The 20782-nt window shown below is 45.9% G+C and overlaps 2 protein-coding genes across 2 annotated transcripts; both read left to right on the top strand.

The window, feature by feature from the left end:
* The first annotated feature begins 2844 nt into the window (after nucleotides 1-2844).
* LOC124680039 lies at nucleotides 2845-3555 on the top strand. Its single transcript, XM_047215295.1, has one exon. It carries the CDS (start codon nucleotides 2845-2847, stop codon nucleotides 3553-3555), a length of 711 nt encoding a protein of 236 aa, XP_047071251.1.
* An 11939-nt stretch (nucleotides 3556-15494) lies between these two features.
* LOC124680023 lies at nucleotides 15495-16142 on the top strand. The gene has a single exon (XM_047215294.1). The coding sequence runs from the start codon at nucleotides 15495-15497 to the stop codon at nucleotides 16140-16142; it is 648 nt and encodes a 215-aa protein (XP_047071250.1).
* The last annotated feature ends 4640 nt before the right edge of the window (nucleotides 16143-20782 follow it).

Below are 20782 nucleotides of genomic sequence, written 5' to 3'. Positions count from 1 at the left end.
GCTTCTTGGATCCTACTGGTTCGATAACCTTGGTTTCTTACTGAGGGAAAACTTGCTGCTGTGCGCATCACACCTTCCTCTTGGGGTTCCCAACGGACAATGGCTTCCGTGGCCGGGCGCGCAATGACGACGATGTACCTACATTACTATGAGGGCATCTCCAGCGGCGCGACGCGCTGAGCGTCCGTTTGCGACCGCCGTGATCGAAAATGCGTCTGGGCCTCCTCCAGCAGGGTGACGCATAGTGACTGGGCCGTCCACGGCGTCACAAATCTGGCCCAAATATGCGCCAGGTTTGCGTCTCCGCGGACGCTGCGCGGTCGCGGAAAGTGTCCGCGTTCGTTGCATCCGGGGCCGGTCGGTAGTGACTTGGTAACCATAATATTTGTTCATTACTATTGATTGGCCAAAAGGACCATCTTTACAAGAGATGGTTAGTCGAGTTAACCTAAAACTACGACGGCGGTACCTACTCGCCATTACGCGGCCTACACCGGCCTCGGTTACTCGCAGTCGCGCGGCCTACTACTAGCCACCGAAAGGGCTGGCGCCGTCGTCGAAGCGGGAGCGCTTCGTGCACTCCGTGCGCCGCGCACGGCTGCGAACGGACATCTCCTCCTGGCGCCTGCGGCTTTCGAGGGCCTCGGCCAGAGAGGAGTCCCACATGACTGCCCTGGCGATAGAGTTGGCCTCCGCCTCCGCCGCCGCCTGGGTCGCTGCCGCCTGGGCCACCGCCTCCTCCGCCGCCGCCTGGGACACCGCCGCCGCCGCCTCCTCCTTCGCCCGGGCCGCCGCATGCAACCCCGCCAGCTGGGCGAGGAAGCGGGCCCTGTCCCTAGCCGCCGCCGCCACCGCTTCATCCCTGGCGACGATGGCGCCCGCCAGCTCCCGGTTCTCCTGCTCGAACCGCGCGGGAGAAGGGCCCCTACGCTGGAGCGAGTCTAGGTCGGAGCACATTAACCCCCGAGCCATGGCGATCGCATAGCTGTGGGCTTCCTCCACCGCGAACCAAGCCTGACGGCGCTGGGCGTCCCCAGCCAGGGACTCAAAGGACGCGACCAGAACGAACTGGTCGTCGGCGCACTCGAAGCATACGGGCACGGGGGAGGGGGGGGGTCGTCGTCCGCGATGTCGTGGATGACGGCGTCCGCTGGAGGGGCCGCCATGGCCGCCCGCGCCTCCGCGAGCTCCACCCTGGCGTCGACGAGATCGGGCATGGCATTGGCGATCTCCACCCTGGTCGCCGCGAGGCGCCCTTCCACGCGCTCTACCGCCTCCGCCTCCGCAACCTCCGCCTCCGCCGCCTCCCGGTCCAGCTGCTCGGTCTCAACGCCGGCGGCGACTACCTCCTCGTCCTCATCCGGGTGGAGGTGGCGGCACATCTGAACAACGTGTTCCCAAGAACTGTAGCGGTCGGCCATGGATGGATGCTATAGCTTGAGGTGTGCCTGTCACCCCGCCGGTGTCCACCATATATAGCCACGGCGGGGCGGGAAATGGCGTTGCCGCGCAGGTCATTTCCCGCGCGCGAGAAACGCCGGCGAAACTTGCGAATGTATTGAGCGCGCCGGAACGACCGTCGTCAGGCGGGAACAGTTAATCGCCGGCGGCAGTCCTCGACGGGACGTAAAACGCCATTAACGAGGTTGATGTTGTCTCCGCTAAAAAAAAATATCCGCACCGCTGGAGATACCCTGACGCAAACGGTCACCCTGTACTGCATGGCATCCACGGGCCGACACAAACTCGGATCGTCCGAAATTGCGTCGGCCCGTTGGAGATGGCCTGAGCGTTCCAACCGCGAGCGGTTGCGCTGGTGCTGGACACATGGACGTCTCCGGGCGAAGCTGCCATGCGTGCGCTAACGGATATGGCATGATCCGTATGAGATGCATTTCTCGTCCGTACTACATGTTTAGGATTTGTTAAGTGGAGCGGAAGATCCTTGGGGATCTTCTCGGATTCTAAACAAACTATTCGTCACATACGCTCTTGTCGCTGGCCTGATACGATGTGTGTGTCAATCCATTGAGGCTGCTAATCATAGGTTGACCGCAACAACGAGGAAGCAACCTTCGATGGGGTTGTCCAATGAATTGAGTCGTTCGATCAGACATGCACTTCTGCTCTTTTGTCAGTTCTGGCCACGTTCATATGAACCCAGCAATCGATCAACCTACACTTGAGCGTGCACCTTACTCTGATGGCCACGCATCCAACATGACAACCCAGAGCCATGTTGGTTAAGTAGCAATGTGTTTCTGAAATAGACAGGAGGCGTAGAAGGACATCAGCATTGTCTGTGGCTGCAGGTGGCCATGCAATCGTGAGCAGATGGTGATTCCTGCTGCGTTCAAATATCCCAATTCCCAACCTCCTGATTGGTTGGCAGAGTCAGAAGTATAAACTGCACCAAGCACCAGTTCATATATCCTTTGATCCCCTTCGTTTACTACATCTTCCATTTCGTTTCTGTAATCTTCCATGATCCGGAATCAAACATAACATTCGTGCAGTGTATTGTGCCACCAGTAGCCGAGACATGCCAGGTACATAATCCCACTCATTGAGCCCTGCTGTGCTAACCAAACACGGACAACCAATAACTCCGGGTGGCTCCTGTTCGAACGGATCACTTAGCACAATAATCCAGATCAAATGGAGATTAGCGGATGAGATTCTTCCTGTCGACAGCTCTGTTCATCACGCATTGCTTCAGCCTCTGCGATATAAATACAGGGAGAGCCCCAGACCCGAGGCACCAACAAACCAAGCTCGTCTTTCCAACCATCCTCTTCCATTAACATACAGAAGAAAATAGCATCAAAGCTTCAATCTCCAAGCATGGCTTGCCATCAAAGATCTGCAAGCGCGCCTTCGAGCCCTCGCTCGAACAATTCGGAAGTTGAGCAGCAGCTCCAGAGTCTGAGCGCAACAATCTCAGCAACCGTTGACATCGATACAACATGCAATAGTTTGAAGAAGCTTGAAGTCATCTACAGCTGCATCGACAAGATGATACGCACTCCCGGCAACCAAGTCATCCTCTGCCAAACCCAGCAAAGGAATGCTGTGGAGGCAGAGCTTGGACGGTCACTCGTCGTGCTTGATATCTGCAACGCCATGCAGGAGAGCTTCATGGAGCTGAAGATGAGTGTTCAGGAGCTCCTCTTAGCTCTCAGGAGAGGAGAAGATGCATGTGCTCAAGTCAAGTCGTACATCCGTCTAATGAAGAAGGCACAAAAACAGTTCAAGAAGATCAGCAAGAAGACTGTTTCTGACGACGAGGACTGCAGGGTGATGATGCAAATGGCTGAAGCGAGAGAGGTCACCATCTCACTACTCGAATCCACTTGCGGGACTCTGTCGAAGCAAATTGAGATGCCAAAGTGCTCCCTTGTCTCCAAGACATTCCAGAAGACAAAATTCGTTTGCCAAGAGGAGAAATTGCGGGCACTGGAGAGCAGCATCGGTGATCTTCAGACCGGAGTGGAATTTCTGTACAGGAGATTGATTCACAACAGAGTTTCGCTTCTGAATATTCTTAGCTTGTAGATACGCCGAGCACCTATGCTCTACCGGTTCACTGCGATTGACATCCGACTTTTATAGGACAGGTCAATCACCACTAATTTTTGTACTGTAGATGATATGTATACAGCTTCAAATGTGTGAAAACATATACTAATTGAAACTACGGGGTTTCTTTCTTGCTGGTGATATACAACTTCACTGAACACAGCCTTTGCCAAACCGAGCAAAGATGACATACAAGTATACAACTTATTTTTCATTTCTGGAACCTGAACCCCTAGGCTCTCTAGCTTGTTCATTTGGTTGGAGAATGATATTCCATTCAGAAACTGATATTTTGTTCCAAGTTGATCACTTTGCCAAAAGAAACTTGACTTATAAAAATCTAACATTTAGTAGGTATCTCTAGAAAAGGTACCATAAACATCGGAAGATTGATAAGAATATAACTAATAAGCACAAGTCATTCTTCATATGAGAGTAACAACCCAACTTTCAATCAAAGTGGATCCCAGTATTTATTAACTAATTTTCTAAAACAGATTGGGACACATAGGTATTAGAAAGGAAGGAACCAGTTTCACAACCAAAATTTATTTGTACTGATCCTCTTCCTCTTTTGACTTCCAATTTTTTTTTACATGATTAAGTCCGGATAATTGTTCAAAGATACATAAAAAATCCGTGTTCATGGCTTTCTCCAAGTTCTCTATATAAAGAATAGTATCGTTAACATATTGAAGATTTTTTTGATAAAGGATGCTTTATTACTTAAAACTTAATTAAGCATTACACCTGGTCTCTGCATAAATTAAATGCGACAATTTCATTTGGAGTCTTGTCACTGTTTATGGTGCTGCCCAGGTCGAGCACAAGGCTGCTTTTCTTCGTGAATAGGTTAACCTGGCGCCCATATCCTATCATCATAGGGGGGATTTCAATTTGCTAAGGTTTTCTCATGAGAAAAGTAGGGGCCGTTTCGATAACCATTGGCCTTTTCTATTCAATGTTGTCATCGACAGTTTGGATTTGAAAGAGATAGAAATGGTTGGGAGACAGTTCACTTGGGCGAATAATCTTCCTGAACCTACATATGAGAAATTAGATCGCGTACTTATGGACCATAATTGGGAATCAAAATATCCTATGGTCACTGTACGGGCTCTTCCTCGTATTGAAGGTTTGTCGGATCATGCACCCATACTTTTATCAACTGGCAAGCATAGAACACAATGTAAACGCAAATTCAAATTTGAATTAGGCTGGTTGCAACGTGATGGCTTTTCGGATATGGTTAAGCGAGTATGGGAGCGACCTGTTGCTGGTTCTAGTCCTATCCAAAGGTGGAATAATAAACTCCGCGCCATGCGGAAACACCTTGGAGGATGGGCAAGACATGTAGCAGGCATTCTTAAAGCTGAGAAACTTCGCCTTACATACTTGATCGATGATCTCGAAGCCCTTGCCGAGACACGGTTGCTTTCACCGCAAGAAATTGATCTTAAGAATCAATATAATGCGCAGATGGCTTCTATGTTGAGAGAGGAGGAGCTTAAATGATATCAACGATCTAAAGTCCAATTTATCTTAGAAGGAGATTCGAATACAAGGTACTTCCATTCTGTCGCTAATGGCAGACATAGGAAGAAACTTATTCACTCTCTGGTTCAGGATGAGGGGACGATTGTGGGGCATGAACAACTCAAAATTTACATCACTAATTGTTATAAGGACCTATTTGGGGATCCGGATGAAGGAACTTTCACTATGGATGAATCCATGATCCAGGATATTCCCCAAGTATCCTCAGAAGAAAATGCCTTTCTGACAGCCCCTTATTCTGAGGAGGAGGTCAAGAAGGCGGTTTTCCAAATGGAGCATAATAAAGCACCAGGTCATGATGGTTTCCCAGCAGAGTTCTATCAAAACTTCTGGGAGATTATTAAGTCCGACCTTTTAGCTTTATTTTCTGCATTGCACGAAGATCAACTAGAGTTGTTTCGTCTAAATTTCGGTGAGATAATCTTATTACCTAAGGTTTTGGAGGCCGAGAGGATTCAACAATATCGGCCTATCGGTCTCCTAAATGTTAGCTTCAATATTTTTACAAAAACCGCAACTTTAAGACTTAACTCGGTTGCTGATCATGTAGTGCGCCCGTCTCAGACGGCTTTTATGCACGGAAGGAACATCCTCGATGGGGTGGTCACTTTGCATGAAACAGTGCATGAGCTTCATAGGAAAAACTTGAATGGAGTTATATTAAAGATTGACTTTGAAAAATCATATGATAAGGTAAAATGGTCATTTTTACAACAAACTCTCCGGATGAAAGGTTTTTCACAAGAGTGGCGTTCCTTAATTCACAATTTCATTTTTGGTGGAAGTGTTGCCGTTAAAGTCAATGATGATGTCGGCAATTACTTTCAGACAAAAAAGGGATTGCGGCAAGGAGATTGATACGTCTCAAACGTATCTATAATTTCTTATGTTCCATGCTAGTTATATGACAATACTCACATGTTTTATATACACTTTACATCATTTTGATGCATTTTCCTGTACTAACCTATTAACAAGATGCCGAAGCGTCAGTTCTTGTTTTCTGCTGTTTTTGGTTTCAGAAATCCTACACAGGAAATATTCTCGGAATTGGACGAAATAAAAGCCCACGGTCATCTCGGGGGGTTCTGAAGATCGCCTCCGGCACCCTGCCGGAGAGGGGAATCATCACCGGAGGGCTCTACATCACCATGCTCGCCTCCGGACTGATGCGTGAGTAGTTCATCCTTGGACTATGGGTCCATAGCAGTAGCTAGATGGTTGTCTTCTCCTCTTGTGATATCATGTTTAGATCTTGTGAGCTGCCTATCATGATCAAGATCATCTATTTGTAATGCTACATGTTGTGTTTGTTGGGATCCGATGAATATGGAATACTATGTCAAGTTGATTATCGATCTATCATATGTGTTGTTTATGATCTTGCATGCTCTCCGTTGCTAGTAGAGGCTCTAGCTAAGTTGATACTTGTGACTCCAAGAGGGAGTATTTATGCTCGATAGTGGGTTCATGCCTCCATTGAATCTGGGGCAGTGACAGAAAGTTCTAAGGTTGTGGATGTGCTGTTGCCACTAGGGATAAAACATCAATGTTTTGTCTAAGGATATTTGTATTGTTTACATTACGCACAGTACTTAATGCAATTGTCTGTTGTTTACAACTTAATAATGGAAGGGGTGCGGATGCTAACCCGAAGGTGGACTTTTTAGTCATAAATGCATGCTGGATAGCGGTCTATGTTCTTTGTCGTAATGCCATAAGTAAATCTCATAATAGTCATCATGATATGTATGTGCATTGTTATGCCCTCTCTATTTGTCAATTGCCCAACTGTAATTTGTTCACCCAACATGCTATTTATCTTATTGGAGAGACACCACTAGTGAACTGTGGACCCCGGTCCATTCTTTTACATCTGAAATACAACCCACTGCAATCATTGTTCTCTGTTGTTCTTTGCAAGCAAATATCATTCTCCACACCATACGTTTAATCCTTTGTTTACAGCAAGCCGGTGAGATTGACAACCTCACTGTTAAGTTGGGGCAAAGTATTTTGATTGTGTTGTGCAGGTTCCACGTTGGCGCCGGAATCCCTGGTGTTGCGTCGCACTACACTCCTTCACCAACAACCTTCACGTGACCTTCATCTCCTACTGGTTCGATAACCTTGGTTTCTTACTGAGGGAAAACTTGCTGCTGTACGCATCATACCTTCCTCTTGGGGTTCCCAACGAACGTGTGTTTCACGCGTCATCAGAGATCCATTGTCACCCATGTTGTTTAACATAGTGGCGGATATGCTTGCAATTATTATTGAACGCGCTAAAGCAGATGGTCTTATTGAATGAGTAGTTCCACATATCGTTGATGGTGGCCTCTCCATACTTCAATATGCCGATGATACAATTTTATTTATGGAACATGACCTTGAGAAAGCGACGAATCTTAAGTTGATACTATCAGCTTTTGAGAAGCTTTCTGGTCTTAAAATCAATTTTCATAAAAGTGAATTGTTCTGCTTCGGTGAAGCTCACGACGAGGCTTCCTCGTATGCCGATCTATTCGGATGCGGGATTGGCCAGTTTCCAATTAACTACTTGGGTATTCCGATTCATTATCGGAGACTTACTATAGCTGAGTGGAAACGATACGAGGAAAGACTTCAGAAACGCCTATCAAGTTGGAAAGGGAAACTCCTGTCTCTTGGCGGAAGGTTGGTTCTCATTAATTCAGTGCTAAGCAATATGGTACTGTATATAATTTCCTTCTTCCAATTGCCTAAAGGGGTCTTGCACCAATTGGATTATTTCCGATCTAGATTCTTTTGGCAAGGAGATGGTGAAAACAAGAAATATCGTCTGGCTAAATGGAATGTAGTTTGTCGACCAAAAGACCAGGGGGGCTCGGTATCCATGATCTTGAGATCAAAAATCGAGCCCTACTTGGAAAATGGTTATTTAAACTTCTTTCAGAAGAAGGTATATGGCAAACGATTCTAAAGAGAAAGTATGTAGGCTCAAAGGCTTTGTCCCAGGTGGTTTGGAGACCTGGAGACTCACACTTTTGGGCTGGTCTAATGGCGATAAAGAAATTCTTTTTCCCATACACATCTTTCTCGATCAAGGATGGATCTCAGATACGGTTTTGTGAGGATAAGTGGTTGGGTAATACCACCCTTCGGGAACAGTATCCAGCTTTATACAGTATTGTTCGCCACAAATCTGATACCATTGCAACGGTGATGCGAGATTCTCCGGTTAATATGGCATTCAGAAGGGATCTTCTAGGCCCCAGGCTAGATTCCTGGAATACTCTGCTGCAACGTCTCGAAAGGGTTCAGTTGACGCAGGGATCCGATGTGGTTAGATGGAATCTTAATGAGAGTGGAAAATTCTCGATAGATTCAATGTATAAAGCGTTAATCCAATCAGATACGCCAGTATTTACTAATAAAAAAATCTGGTCTATGAAGATACCACTAAAAACAAAGATATTTGCTTGGTCTCTTCGTAGGGGATAATTCTTACAAAGGATAATCTTGTAAAGCGTAATTGGCAAAGTAGTAAAAAGTGTGTCTTTTATCATCATGATGAGACAATTAACCATCTTTTTTTCAACTGTTAATTTGCGAGATCTATATGGTCAATAACCCAAATAGGTTCGACCTTGTATCCTCCTCAGAGTGTTGCCAATATTTTTGGTGCTTGGCTCAATGGGGTGGATCGTAGGTATAAAACTTTTATTAGGGTGGGGGCGATTGCCATTATTTGGTCGCTTTGGCTATGTAGAAATGACAAGATTTTCCATGATACTAATTCTTCTTGTTTGCAGGTTATCTACCGATTCACAGCTTTGCTCCGTTCGTGGTCCTTGCTTCAGAAGCCAGAGAGCCAAGACCTCTTTATGGAGGCCTCTACACGATTGGAGGAGGTGGCGAAGGATATTTTTTCCCAACATGGATGGCGGCGTAATCTACGGATAGAGTCCTCTGAGCCTTAGTTGTCCTTCCATGTTATAGTCCTTCAGAGTTTGGTTTTTGTACCTTGTGTGTGTGCTACTTTGACACTTTGTGAGTGTGCGGCTGTGTGCATCTTGTTATGCGCAGAGGCCGGGTGTAATACTTTTAAAAGTAATGAAAGCGTCCTTTATCGAAAAAAAAAATGCACACAATCGTCCAAGATCCAAAACGCACCGAAAAGAAAATACACAAGATCGTAATCTATAAGTGTAGGCAAACTACACCATAGGAGGCAAAATGCTGCGGTTATGCAGTCACCAATGTTCGGTAATAAACTCCTTGGTCATTTCCTCCAACCGTGTAGGCACCTCCGTAAATGCTATTTAGCCTACAAGATCAGCGTCCAGAATGGCGGAGCTTGGCGGTGGCCGTTGATGGCGAAGACGAAGCCCCATGCCAAAATGCCCTTCCATCTGAGCCAAGGGCCCTCAAGTCCACCAAGACCGATCTAAAGCACGATGCTTCAGCCCTTTCATGGAGCGAGACCTTGAATACGATGATGACCGAGACACAAGAGGCTCTGACCAAGAGGGACGAGAAGCGGTGCCATGAGAAGAAGGTCACTACCGTCACCTTCATCAACCTCACCAAACACATCATAGAGGTCAGAAGGATGTATGCCGCGATAGTCTGATCCACATAGATACAACCGATCATTTTTCATGTCCGTAATAAATCGGGCCGCTGACGATACCCTAAACATATGCCCCCGGGAGTAACAGAAAAGATACAATCAATCAACCAGGCCCATAGTTCTAGTGGCCACGGCATGTACACGAGCGCCCGCGCGCAACAACGACGATCTACAGCGAATGGTTGCGCTGCAGCTGGACACATGGATCCCTCCTGGGAGTCCTGGCGCGCCATGCTAGGCTTAGCTGCCATGCGTGTGCGCAGATATGGCATGATTTCTATGAGCTTCCTTTCTCGATCGTGCATGATTTCTAAACAAACTATTTTATCAAATACAGTACGTTCTTGTTGCAGACCTGATCCGATGTGCGCTCAATCCAGTGAGGATGCTAAATTATTGGACATTTTGCTTACTGTGTTCTGCCTTTCTCTGCTTCCTAGCAACTGTTTCGGGAGATACGTGTCACTGCGTGAATCGAACTGCGGTATTGTACTTGTGTCGTTATTATTTCTGGCATGCATGGCTGATTGGAATGCTATCCGTTATTCTAGATAATAGGGTTAATTTGCCTATTTTTCTCGACAAAGGAAATATATTAATATCAAAAGATACCAATTACATCCAGACTCTGCAACAACGCATCACCCTAATGACAGTACGGATGCACACAGCCAAAAAAAAGAAAAAAAAAACTAAGAAATAAAGGTCCCGCTACAGTATCTCGGACCTAACAACAGCAATACATCCACCACCAAGACAATACCTGAAATACAGACTCTCCAAAAACGTCGCATTCAAGAAGGAAACAGTGCTCTAACACCGTCGCCGTTCGATCAAAGATCTTAGATTTTCATCCTGAAGATAGTCTCCGCTCTTAAAACAATGCCTTCAACAAGGTCATTGCGAGACACAACCAGTTAATGCCAGACCTTGGGTTTTCATCCTGAAAGGTAGGACTCTGAACTTCACTTGTGTTGTCACCCCCACTTTCATACCGCTGCTGTGAAGCCCGGAACACCAAGCAAGTCCCTCATCAGCGCGGAGACTTGAACCTCCCTTAGCTAGTCCTCCCATCCGGCCTTCATGGAATTTTCTTCTTCCGACTTTCATCATGGATCCATAGTCACTTGATGTCAACACAGAAAAAGAGCTTCGCGCCGCTCCCTCCAGAACCAAACGGACGAAATAAAAGCATGGGTGCGCACGACCGAATACCACCGATCCAGCAAACTCCAGGAAAAAAGCATTGTTACATTCGTCGGCGGAGCCTTCCGGAACTCAACACTCGATCCAGATCGAGAAGAGCAAACCTCAGGTCAGTCTTCATCTTCGCCTAAGAGAGACCCTAGGACCGCCGCCTTTATTCAGGTCGGGCCCTCGCGCCGGCGACCATCCCAGGCTGGCCACATCTGCCGCCGGAGACACCAAGCGCAGACCGCGTTGTCCGGAGACACCGCACACGCCATGGTCACAGCCACAGCCGAACGCCAGCCGTCGACCGGCGAAATCTGTCGTCGGCTTCCATGCCTCTCCACCTCACCGCCGGTATGCGGTGACAGATCGAAAAGACCCGGCACCACCATCCGCAGATCGGCCATCTCCGGCGAAGAAGAGAGCCGCCTCCACCATCGAACCCAAGGCTGCTGCCCCGGGCGACCTCGTGCCGCGGGAGAATCCCGAGATCATCACCACGCACCGGCGATAGGCGGAGGGGATGGCGCCGACGGAAGGTGGGGGAGCCATAGCATAGATCAAGTCTGGCTGCTGGCGCCCCGCCATCCGCGTCCGACCGCCGCCGCTGAGTCATCCACACGGGAGTCAGGGGCCGCCGCCTCAGCGTCGAGGGAAGATCCCGGCCGTCGTCCGTTGTGCGCCATGAGGAAAGGCCGCCGCCACGCCCCGTGGTCTTTGCCCGGCGGCGCCACCGGTGGCGGCGGCGGGAGGCGGCTAGGGTTTCGGGAGCCTTAGCTGTTTCTCAAACAAAAGTTTTAGAAATCTAAGGCGCTATTTCTTAATTTGCCTATATCTTAGTTCGATTGAGATTTTCTTAAGTCCCATTCATCTGAGACAATTGCAATTAGTTATAGTTGCACCATAGAAAAATGCATGCAACTGAAACAAGTTGCACTTTTTCTTCACCGTGGTTGAACTTTTTGGGGGTGACTGAGATATAACAAATTCTAAGTCAAGTCGACTAAGAAATAGCACACCCGCTAAATATAATATTTTTAAAAAGTTTAAATCAAACTCCCAAAATACCTTATATTTAGTAACAGAGGTTATAGTGTACATTACGGGACATTTCTGTGATTCTGTGATATAAGCATGCACACATATAGATCCTCTGTACACACTACAGGAATGGACGCATACGCCGACGGCCAGCTGCTCTTGGTGTAGCCACGCCTGGTCCTCGGCGTATGGCGTCGGCGTTTAGGTCCCTCGGCATAGACAATATTACCGTCGGCGTAGCCCGGTCTTCGGTGTAACCATCGGTACACAAATTTTACAAATTTAAATTTTCTTTTTTCCGAAGAAAAATTCAAAAAAGAAATTCGAAAAAAAAATAAATTTTTTAGTATGCCGACGGCAAAGCCCTCGGCATAGAGTTTTAAAATTCTTAAAATTTTTATTTTTTTAACAATTTTTTTTATTTTTTTCTTTTTTTACTTGTTTATCTTTCACTCATACACTTTTAACTCTAAGTACACTTAATCTTAGGTCAAATTACAATCATGGTTAAACTTCCCAGTCGGTCACCCATCCTCACACTACTCCACCCTCAGCACGCTTAACTTCTTGGTTCCATTCGAATGAGCTTCCCTTAAAAAATTGACACCTTGCTGATAATAATAGCCTATCAACCCTATTAGCCCTTGGACCGTGATGTCACAACTCATTATTTATGAATTCCAACAATTACTTAAGTAAACAATAATGAATATATAAGTAACAATGATTAATAATATTGAATTCAAATAACAATAAAATGATTTTATTTTTGGTTTTTTTATTTAATATTGAATAATTAATATCTTTAAATCGAAAAATGGGCCCCCATGGAGATGCGATATGGCCGTACCAGGCGCGCTGGTGCACCTGTTCACCATCACGTTAAACGGAAAACATTTAGCACATAAAATGATATATCATAGACATAAAAACATATGGCATGTGATATGTGGTGTGAAGGCGGTGTCCTACCACTACGCGGAGGTCTCGCGCAATACTAAAATGCGCCCCATGTAGCTGCTTCACAAAAAAAAACCCGTTTTGGCGCCCCGAAAATGAAAAAACTATCTCACATGGGTCGGATTGGAAATCCGCTCCCGGGGTCTTTCTTCCCATCCTAGGTACCACACACGTGCCAAATATGGCCTCGATCCGACAAACTATGCGGTGTCACAGGTCGTTTCCTACTTATTTGCCCAAAAAAGCCATATAACTCCGGACGTGATAGCACTGTTTGTGAGGGTTTTTCCAAAATAACTATTGTATCCTAATTATAATTTTTGGAGTGGTTACTAGGACGGATTAAATGACGCCATGTGGCTCCAGGGGATTTTCTAACTTAGTTTAAATTGCCATCCGGCCAAAACGGCCCCACGGTGATGCGGTATGGCCGTACCGGGCGCGCTGGTGCACCCGTTCACCATCACGCTAAACGGAAAAAATTTAGAATATAAAGTGATGTGTCGTAGACCTAAAAACATTTTTCGCGGAATTTATTGAGCGACGGAAAGTGTACCCCTAGTTCAAATCCGGCAGTTTCCAGCGGATTCGGCGGGACACCGCAGGAAGCCGTAGGGATTCCCAGATAGCTAGCGCGCACATATGGCATGTGATATGTGGTGTGCAGGCGGTGTCCTACTACTACGCGGAGGTCTCGCGCAATAAAAAAATACGCCCCATGTAGCTGCTTCACAAAAAAAAACCGTTTTGGTACCCCGAAAATGAAAAAACCATCGCCCATGGGTCGGATTGGAAATCCGCTTCCGGGGCCTTGCTTCCCATCCCAGGGGCCACGCACGTGCCAAATATGGCCTCGTTCCGACAAACTATGCGGTGTCAGGGGCCGTTTTCTACTCATTTCCCCTAAAAGCCATAGAACTCCGGACTTGATAGCCCTGTTTGTGATGGGTTTTCCAAAATAACTGCCGTATCCCAATTCCGTCTTTTGGAGTGGTTACTAGGACACATAAAATGATACCATGCGGCTCCGCGGGATTTTCTGACTTCGTTTAAATTGTCATTTGGCCAAAACAGGAACCCGAGGACATATAAAAAAGTGTTTAAATTGTTACTATGTTAACATGGTACTGTACATGATTTAAATATGCATGATTTTGACATAAAGATGTCTTTCTGAACATTTTGATACCTTATACGCATTTTTGTGACATCATATGAGTTAGTTATGATTTTTACAAAATTAGACAAATTTGAAAAATAGTCTACGCCGAGGGTGGCCTACGCCTAGGGCCAAATATATGCCGAGGGCTGCCCTCGGCGTAGACTTTGCTACGCCGAGGGTCAGACGGCTGGCTGGCCGTGCCGGGCCATACGCCGATGGCCCCGACATTTGGCCGTCGGCGTACGTCGCCATTCCTCTAGTGACACTATAGTTCCCTGATCTTGGGAAATTGGAACCTGCAGCTTCTCACAATCCCCTTCCCCATGATGAATCCTAGTCTGCAGAAAAATACAAGACTTAGTTATACGGACACTTATGTGTTTTAATTTACCGCAACAACGAAGAGGAACGGAGGAAGCAACCTTAGACGTGCCACCCAACAAATTGGGTCATTTGAACAGATATTTCTGAAACCTCGGTTTTTAGCAGTTGGGTACAAATAGCAGATCTTGCTTCGAATCTCTGAAACATGGCTCAACACTGACGAAATTTCCATGCACTTGCTATTTTGTTTGTTCTGGCCACGTTCATCAGAACCCAACAATGCATCAACATGCACTTGAGCGTGCACCTTTCTCTGCTGGCCACGCAACCAGCATGACAACCCAGCTATGTTGGTTAGCAATGTGTTACTGAATTTGTCTGTGCATGCAGTGGCAATGCAATCATCAGGGCAGATGGAGATCCCTGCTGCCTTCTTGTCCATATAACTAACTACAGGCTACCTTCTCAAATATCAACCTAGTGATTATAAGTAGTATGTAGAGTCCGAGAACCTACACCACCAAAGAACAAGTTCATAATATCCGTTGCCCCCTTCGTTTTTCATAGTGAAGTTTTCATCGAAGCAATTCCTCTTGTATTTTATTTCCAACGCTGATGCTGCTACATAAGCACTAGAACATATCCTAATGTCGAAGAACCAGCAGAGAACCAAACTAGTGACCCAAAATTAAACTATACACTCGTGCAGTGTGCTGTGCCACCAATAGCTGGGACATGCCAGGCAAATAAGCTCACTGATTAACACCTACTGCCCTAACCAAAAACACATAAGCAACAGCGTTTGCCTGAAAGGACCTTGGCTGGCTCTACTCCAACAAATCACTTAACACGATAATCCAGATCAGATGGAGGTTAGCGATGATATTCTCGCAGTCAACTGCTCTGTGCATCATGCCATTGCTTCAGCTTCTAGTCTCCATATAAATATAGGGAAAACCCCAAAGGTTGAGCATCAACAAACTGCAGCTCGTCTTGAGTCTTGACAACCATTCTCCTCCAACTACATACAGAAGAAGAAAAGCATCAAAGCTTCAATCTCCAAGCATGGCTTACCATCAAAGATCTTCAAGCGCGCCTTCGAGCCCACGATCAAACAAGCCCAAAGTCGAGCAACAGCTCCAGAGCCTGAGCACAACAATCTCTTCACCATCGGCGACCATCGATACATCATGCGATGGTTTGAGGAGTCTTGAAGGTATCTACAGCTCCATCGAGGAGATGATGTGCACGCCCAGCAGCCAAGTCAGCCTGCAAAGGAAGGTGGTGGAGGCGGAGCTCGGAAGGTCACTCATCTTGCTTGACCTCTCCAACGCCATGCACGAGAGCTTCATGGAGCTGAAGATGAGTGTTCAGGAGCTTCTGTTGGCTCTCAGCAGAGGAGAAGATGCATATGCCCAAGTCAAGGCATACATCCGGCTAGCCAAGAAGGCGCAAAAGCAGTTCAAGAAGATCAGCAAGAACACCGTTTCTGACAACGACTGCAAGATGCTGATGCTAATGGCTGAGGCGAGAGAGATTACCATCTCACTACTCGAATCCACATGCAGGCTCCTGTCGAAGCAATTTGAGATGCCCAAGTGTTCTCTTGTCTCCAAGACATTCCACAAGAGCAAGTTCGTGTGCAAAGAGGAGCAAATGAGGGCACTGGAGTGCAGTGTCAGTGATCTTGAGTCTGGAGTGGAACTTCTGTAGAGGAGATTGATCCAAAACAGAATTTCGCTTCTGAACATTCTTAGCTCATAGAGCTCTACCGGGGCACCCCATTTTTGTAGGACCTGTCAATCACCACAAAGTTTTGTACAGTACATGATATGTATACATCTTCAAATGTGAAATAACATATACTAGTTGAAACTACATGGTTTCTTCCTTGCAAACGTAACTTGCATAGTACCTCCGGCTCGAATTAATTGTTGCAACCCATACATTCAAATGTGCCATGTCCAGTTTACCTCCGCATCAATTAAATGGGGCCAGAGAGTAGTATTCTTTCTCAGAAAGGGAAAAAACATATCCTAATGAAAACAGGAGAATTTTAAAACTTTTCAGTCGCCTAGAAGATCAAGAATTGCACCATCATCCTGTCCACGGAACTGAGCAACAGGGTTTACATTCTTTTTCGTAAAGGGGAGAAACCCCAGCCTCGGAATCAACCAATACAGTCATTCTAAAATTAACAGGGACTTACATGGCAGCGTTAAGAACAATGTTTCTAGAATTATTTTTCCGTCCCAACACTATTGTTAATTTTCCACAGCACCGACGAACAGAATGATGGCAGGAAAGCAATTGTTCAGAAAGATCATATGATTACATACTTACATGAGCATGTAAGCTAAAAGAGGAAAAGAAACTAACCCTACAGGATACGTTGGCATGTACAGAAAAATCAAGAGAATTTTACAAGTTTATCTCTATCTCAGACTCCAGAAAATGGCACCTTAGACCATACTGGGGTACTGGAACAACAAAGCCGTCAGCCACCAGGCATTAGGCAGCTGTTGCTGCCATGTTTGCGAAGGCTGAAGCTGCTGCTCCTGCTGGACCAAATGAATTTATTGCTGCCATGTTTATATTTCCCTCGAATACTTCCTCTGCACCAAGTCGTCTTCAAACCCTGTCTGGGCATTTTTTCAGGTGAACCTGACTCCATGACACGGGATGTGCATGGCTTGTTTTCTTGGTTATGGTTTCCGACCTTCTATGCTTCTTAAACCTTGAGCTGAGAAAACACAGTTAGGAAATCAATGAGATAAGATGAGCTGATCCATCAAGAAAATTGATAGGGAAATAGTGTACGAGTAGGAAAATGTTCGATGTTTTGGATCAACTCCCTCAGCCACAAGCTGGAAAATAACTGGGATTATTAGTTCCATACAATAATCGCTATTCATCAATTTACCGTGCTAACTGCTAAGCAAATAATTTTGCAGGGATGCATGGGTTGACTATCAGTATGAGGCGTGAGGCATAATGGGGACCTTTGCATGCAGGAAAGCAAGACGAAAAACTAAGAACAAAACAGAGAGTTCAATTGTCAGAAAATTAAGGAATATGCTTGTTCATGGAAGGTATCAGCAATTGCCTATTAGTAGTGCACCTGCAAAGGTTGCATGATGAATACATACCAGTTGGTCTCAGTGCTAGAGTCGTACTTACATGACTCAGGCCCCAAGTCATACTGACTCGGTCTGTCCAGTCAAGCTAGTCTACTGGTCCAGTTAGCCCCTCTGCTAGTCAGGACAAACCCCTTTTTTATTTAAACTAGTTATTTAAGAAAAAGAGAAAACTAGTTGTGCTCTTTACGAATCCTATAGATAAGGTTAAACAAATGAATCGCACTCTTCCAGCCTAAGGCCTACTAGCACCAGGAAATTAAGCCCAAGTGCCAGCCTCTCACTCACAAACTAATACTCCTACAAAATAGTTCCCAGAAATCAAGCCATAAGATGCTTAACTTAGAACACTCGTCTACAGTCTCCATCAATCATTTATTATTGGGCTAAGTTTGGAGGTTCTAAATTTCCAATCTACGTCAGTTCTCCAGGCATTGGTCTTTAGACTAATAACATTAACAGCCCTGACATTCCTCAGATATATGTGTGAACGTAAAGAACAAACTAACAATCATACTATGAACAAGGATCAGATAAGATGCTAAACTTTCAACTGAGCTCTCAAAAATGGACACCACATCTGGTCTACGTCAGTTCTCCACGCATTGGTCTTCAGACTAATAACATTAACATCCTGACATTCCTCAGATACATGTTTGAACGTAAAGAACAAACTAACAATTAGATTATGAACAAGGGTCAGATAAGATGCTAAACTTTCAACTGAGCTCTCAAGAATAGACGTCACATCTGGTCTGCAGAGTGCAGACTGTGGGTATTGAATCCAGACCCAATGTACCTGCATATAATTTGCACTAGTGTCAAAAGAACAAGATAAAATTCTACCTGATCTCACTATTAAGATCAAGAAAACCATTCGCGTGGTTGTCGTATCCGAAAAGCAACTGAATAGACATACAACAACTAAACTAATTTCCAGAAGACTGATACAAGCAAGGTGCGTACAGTTGCCACATAGATATGTAGTGGGAGTCATCAACTGTAAAGAACAAGAATTGGTATCTACTCGTTTCCAGATGCAACCAATCAAAGACATACATTACAAACCAGTGACGAGTCAATAGACAATTAAGAATTCAGGTAAGAGATAATTTAATCTTGGAACTAACCACTTACTGTCAAAAGAATTTCACTATCCACCCAACGAAACATCTTACGGATAAGGCAGCAGCGCACTGTCCAACTAAAACAATCCTACCATTGTACGTAAATCTCCTCCTATCATGTTCCCCTTAACCACGCAAATGATCACCGGACAATTAACGCCACGCGACTGGAGTAGCAACCATGGGACCTAAGCCACCAAATTAATGACTATCTAGAGCAGAAGGAAGAACGAAATCAATAGAGAGAGAATAAGAAGACTCGTAGTGATCTGGACGAGGTGGCTCCTATTCAATCCCGAGTGTACGCCGTCTTCGCCTGGCAGGGACACAAGACGGTATGGGGAGCAGAATAAGCAGCGCAAACTGGGAGGAGGCGCAGACAGGCAGAAACAATGAGGGGATCTGGAGCTAGGAGGAGGAGGGAGAAGAGCGGCTCACGGGGCTCCTTAATTACCTCGATTCGGCAGGCAAGGATCCTTGTTTGCTCCAGGCGCCGATCGAGTTCGCCCGGGGTCAGGTAATCCACCCGCGCTCGCTCGCCGATTCATGCCGCTGCCCGCGCGCGCATCGCCCTGGACGTTCCCAAGTCCGTATTCTGAACGCTGCGCCGCGCCGCGCGGCCTCCGGATTTCGCCCGCCAATCGCCATAAGGCTGAACGGCCGGCGGCGTGGAAGAAGAACGCGACGGCGGCATGTGTGGGAGAAGAAGGCGGCGGCGGTGGCTCGTGTGGGATAATTAATCCGTGGCATTGGCTGTTGTTTGGTGGGTCCTGCCCGGCAGCCGTTTTGCCTAACCTCTACGGTTAAAGCTAAACCACCTACTTTTGGGGGAATTTTATAATATACCACACTTTTTTTGTATTCTCTATTATTTACCACATGACCACCACCTGTCATTGTCACTGACATGTGATGGTCACATGGCAAATAATAGAGAATCAAAAAAAAGTGTGATATATTATAAAATATCCCCTACTTTTGCAGTTAAAACTAAACCCGAACTTGGTAAATCTGCATTCGGGTCTAAGTCTACATTTCAGTAAAATTAACTAATTAGCAAGTCATTTAATATTTACTGCTTTGACTTGTAAATAATGGTTGATAAGACTGTTTTATCTTATTTTCGCCACATAATATAGATATAACAAGAAAACATGATGTACAATGGGTTATTTTTTAGTCTTATCTCTAGTAATGAGACATCCCTAAATATGTGGTGAGACAGATTCTTGCTACGATATGATCTCTTAGCTAAGAGAAGACTAGCCTCTTCTTCCTATTTCTCGCTACTCCACATCATCAATTATCCTAGGTGACAATGCTAAGATATAACCATTATACATGTCCTAACCAATCCAAGATATACTAAAATTACTAGCATCCAATAGAGAGGGTAGCACTACTTCGTACAACTTCCACGCACCCCTGTCCATGGCTAAATATTTGTCGATATTCCAAACCTTCAGGTCTCTCTTAACATACTCCTCCCATGTCAAGTTTGGTCTACCACGACCCCTCTTAACATTCTCAGCACGCTTTATCCGTCCGCTATGCACTGGCGCTTCCGGAGGTCTCCGTTGGATATGCCCAAACCATTTGAGACGATGTTGGACCAGCTTCTCTTCAATCGGTGCTACCTCAACTCTCTCCCGTATATCGTCATTCCGTACCCGATCCTTTCTTGTGTGGCCACATATCCATCTCAACATGCGCATCTCTGCTACACTTAACTGTTGGATATGTCGTCTCTTCGTTGGCCAACACTCCGCGCCATACAACATCGCAGGTCGGATAGCTGTCCTATAAAACCTGTCTTTTAGCTTTTGCGGCACTCTCTTGTCACAGAGTATGCCACAAGTTTGGCGCCACTTTATCCAACCAGCCTTGATTCGGTGGCCCACATCTTCATCGATATCGCCATCCTTCTGCAACATGGACCCCATATATGGAAAAGTGTCTCTCTCCGGTACCACCTGCCCATCAAGGCTAACCTCTCCCTCCTCGTGCCTAGTAGAACTGAAACTGCACCTCATGTATTCAGTTTTAGTTCTACTAAGCCTAAAACGTTTCGATTCTAGAGTTCGCCTCC

The sequence above is a fragment of the Lolium rigidum genome, chromosome 1 (assembly GCF_022539505.1).
Source record: "Lolium rigidum isolate FL_2022 chromosome 1, APGP_CSIRO_Lrig_0.1, whole genome shotgun sequence".
Classification (NCBI taxonomy): Eukaryota; Viridiplantae; Streptophyta; class Magnoliopsida; order Poales; family Poaceae; genus Lolium; species Lolium rigidum.
Note: the sequence above shows the minus strand (reverse complement) of the source record. Positions and strands in the feature narration are given on the sequence as shown.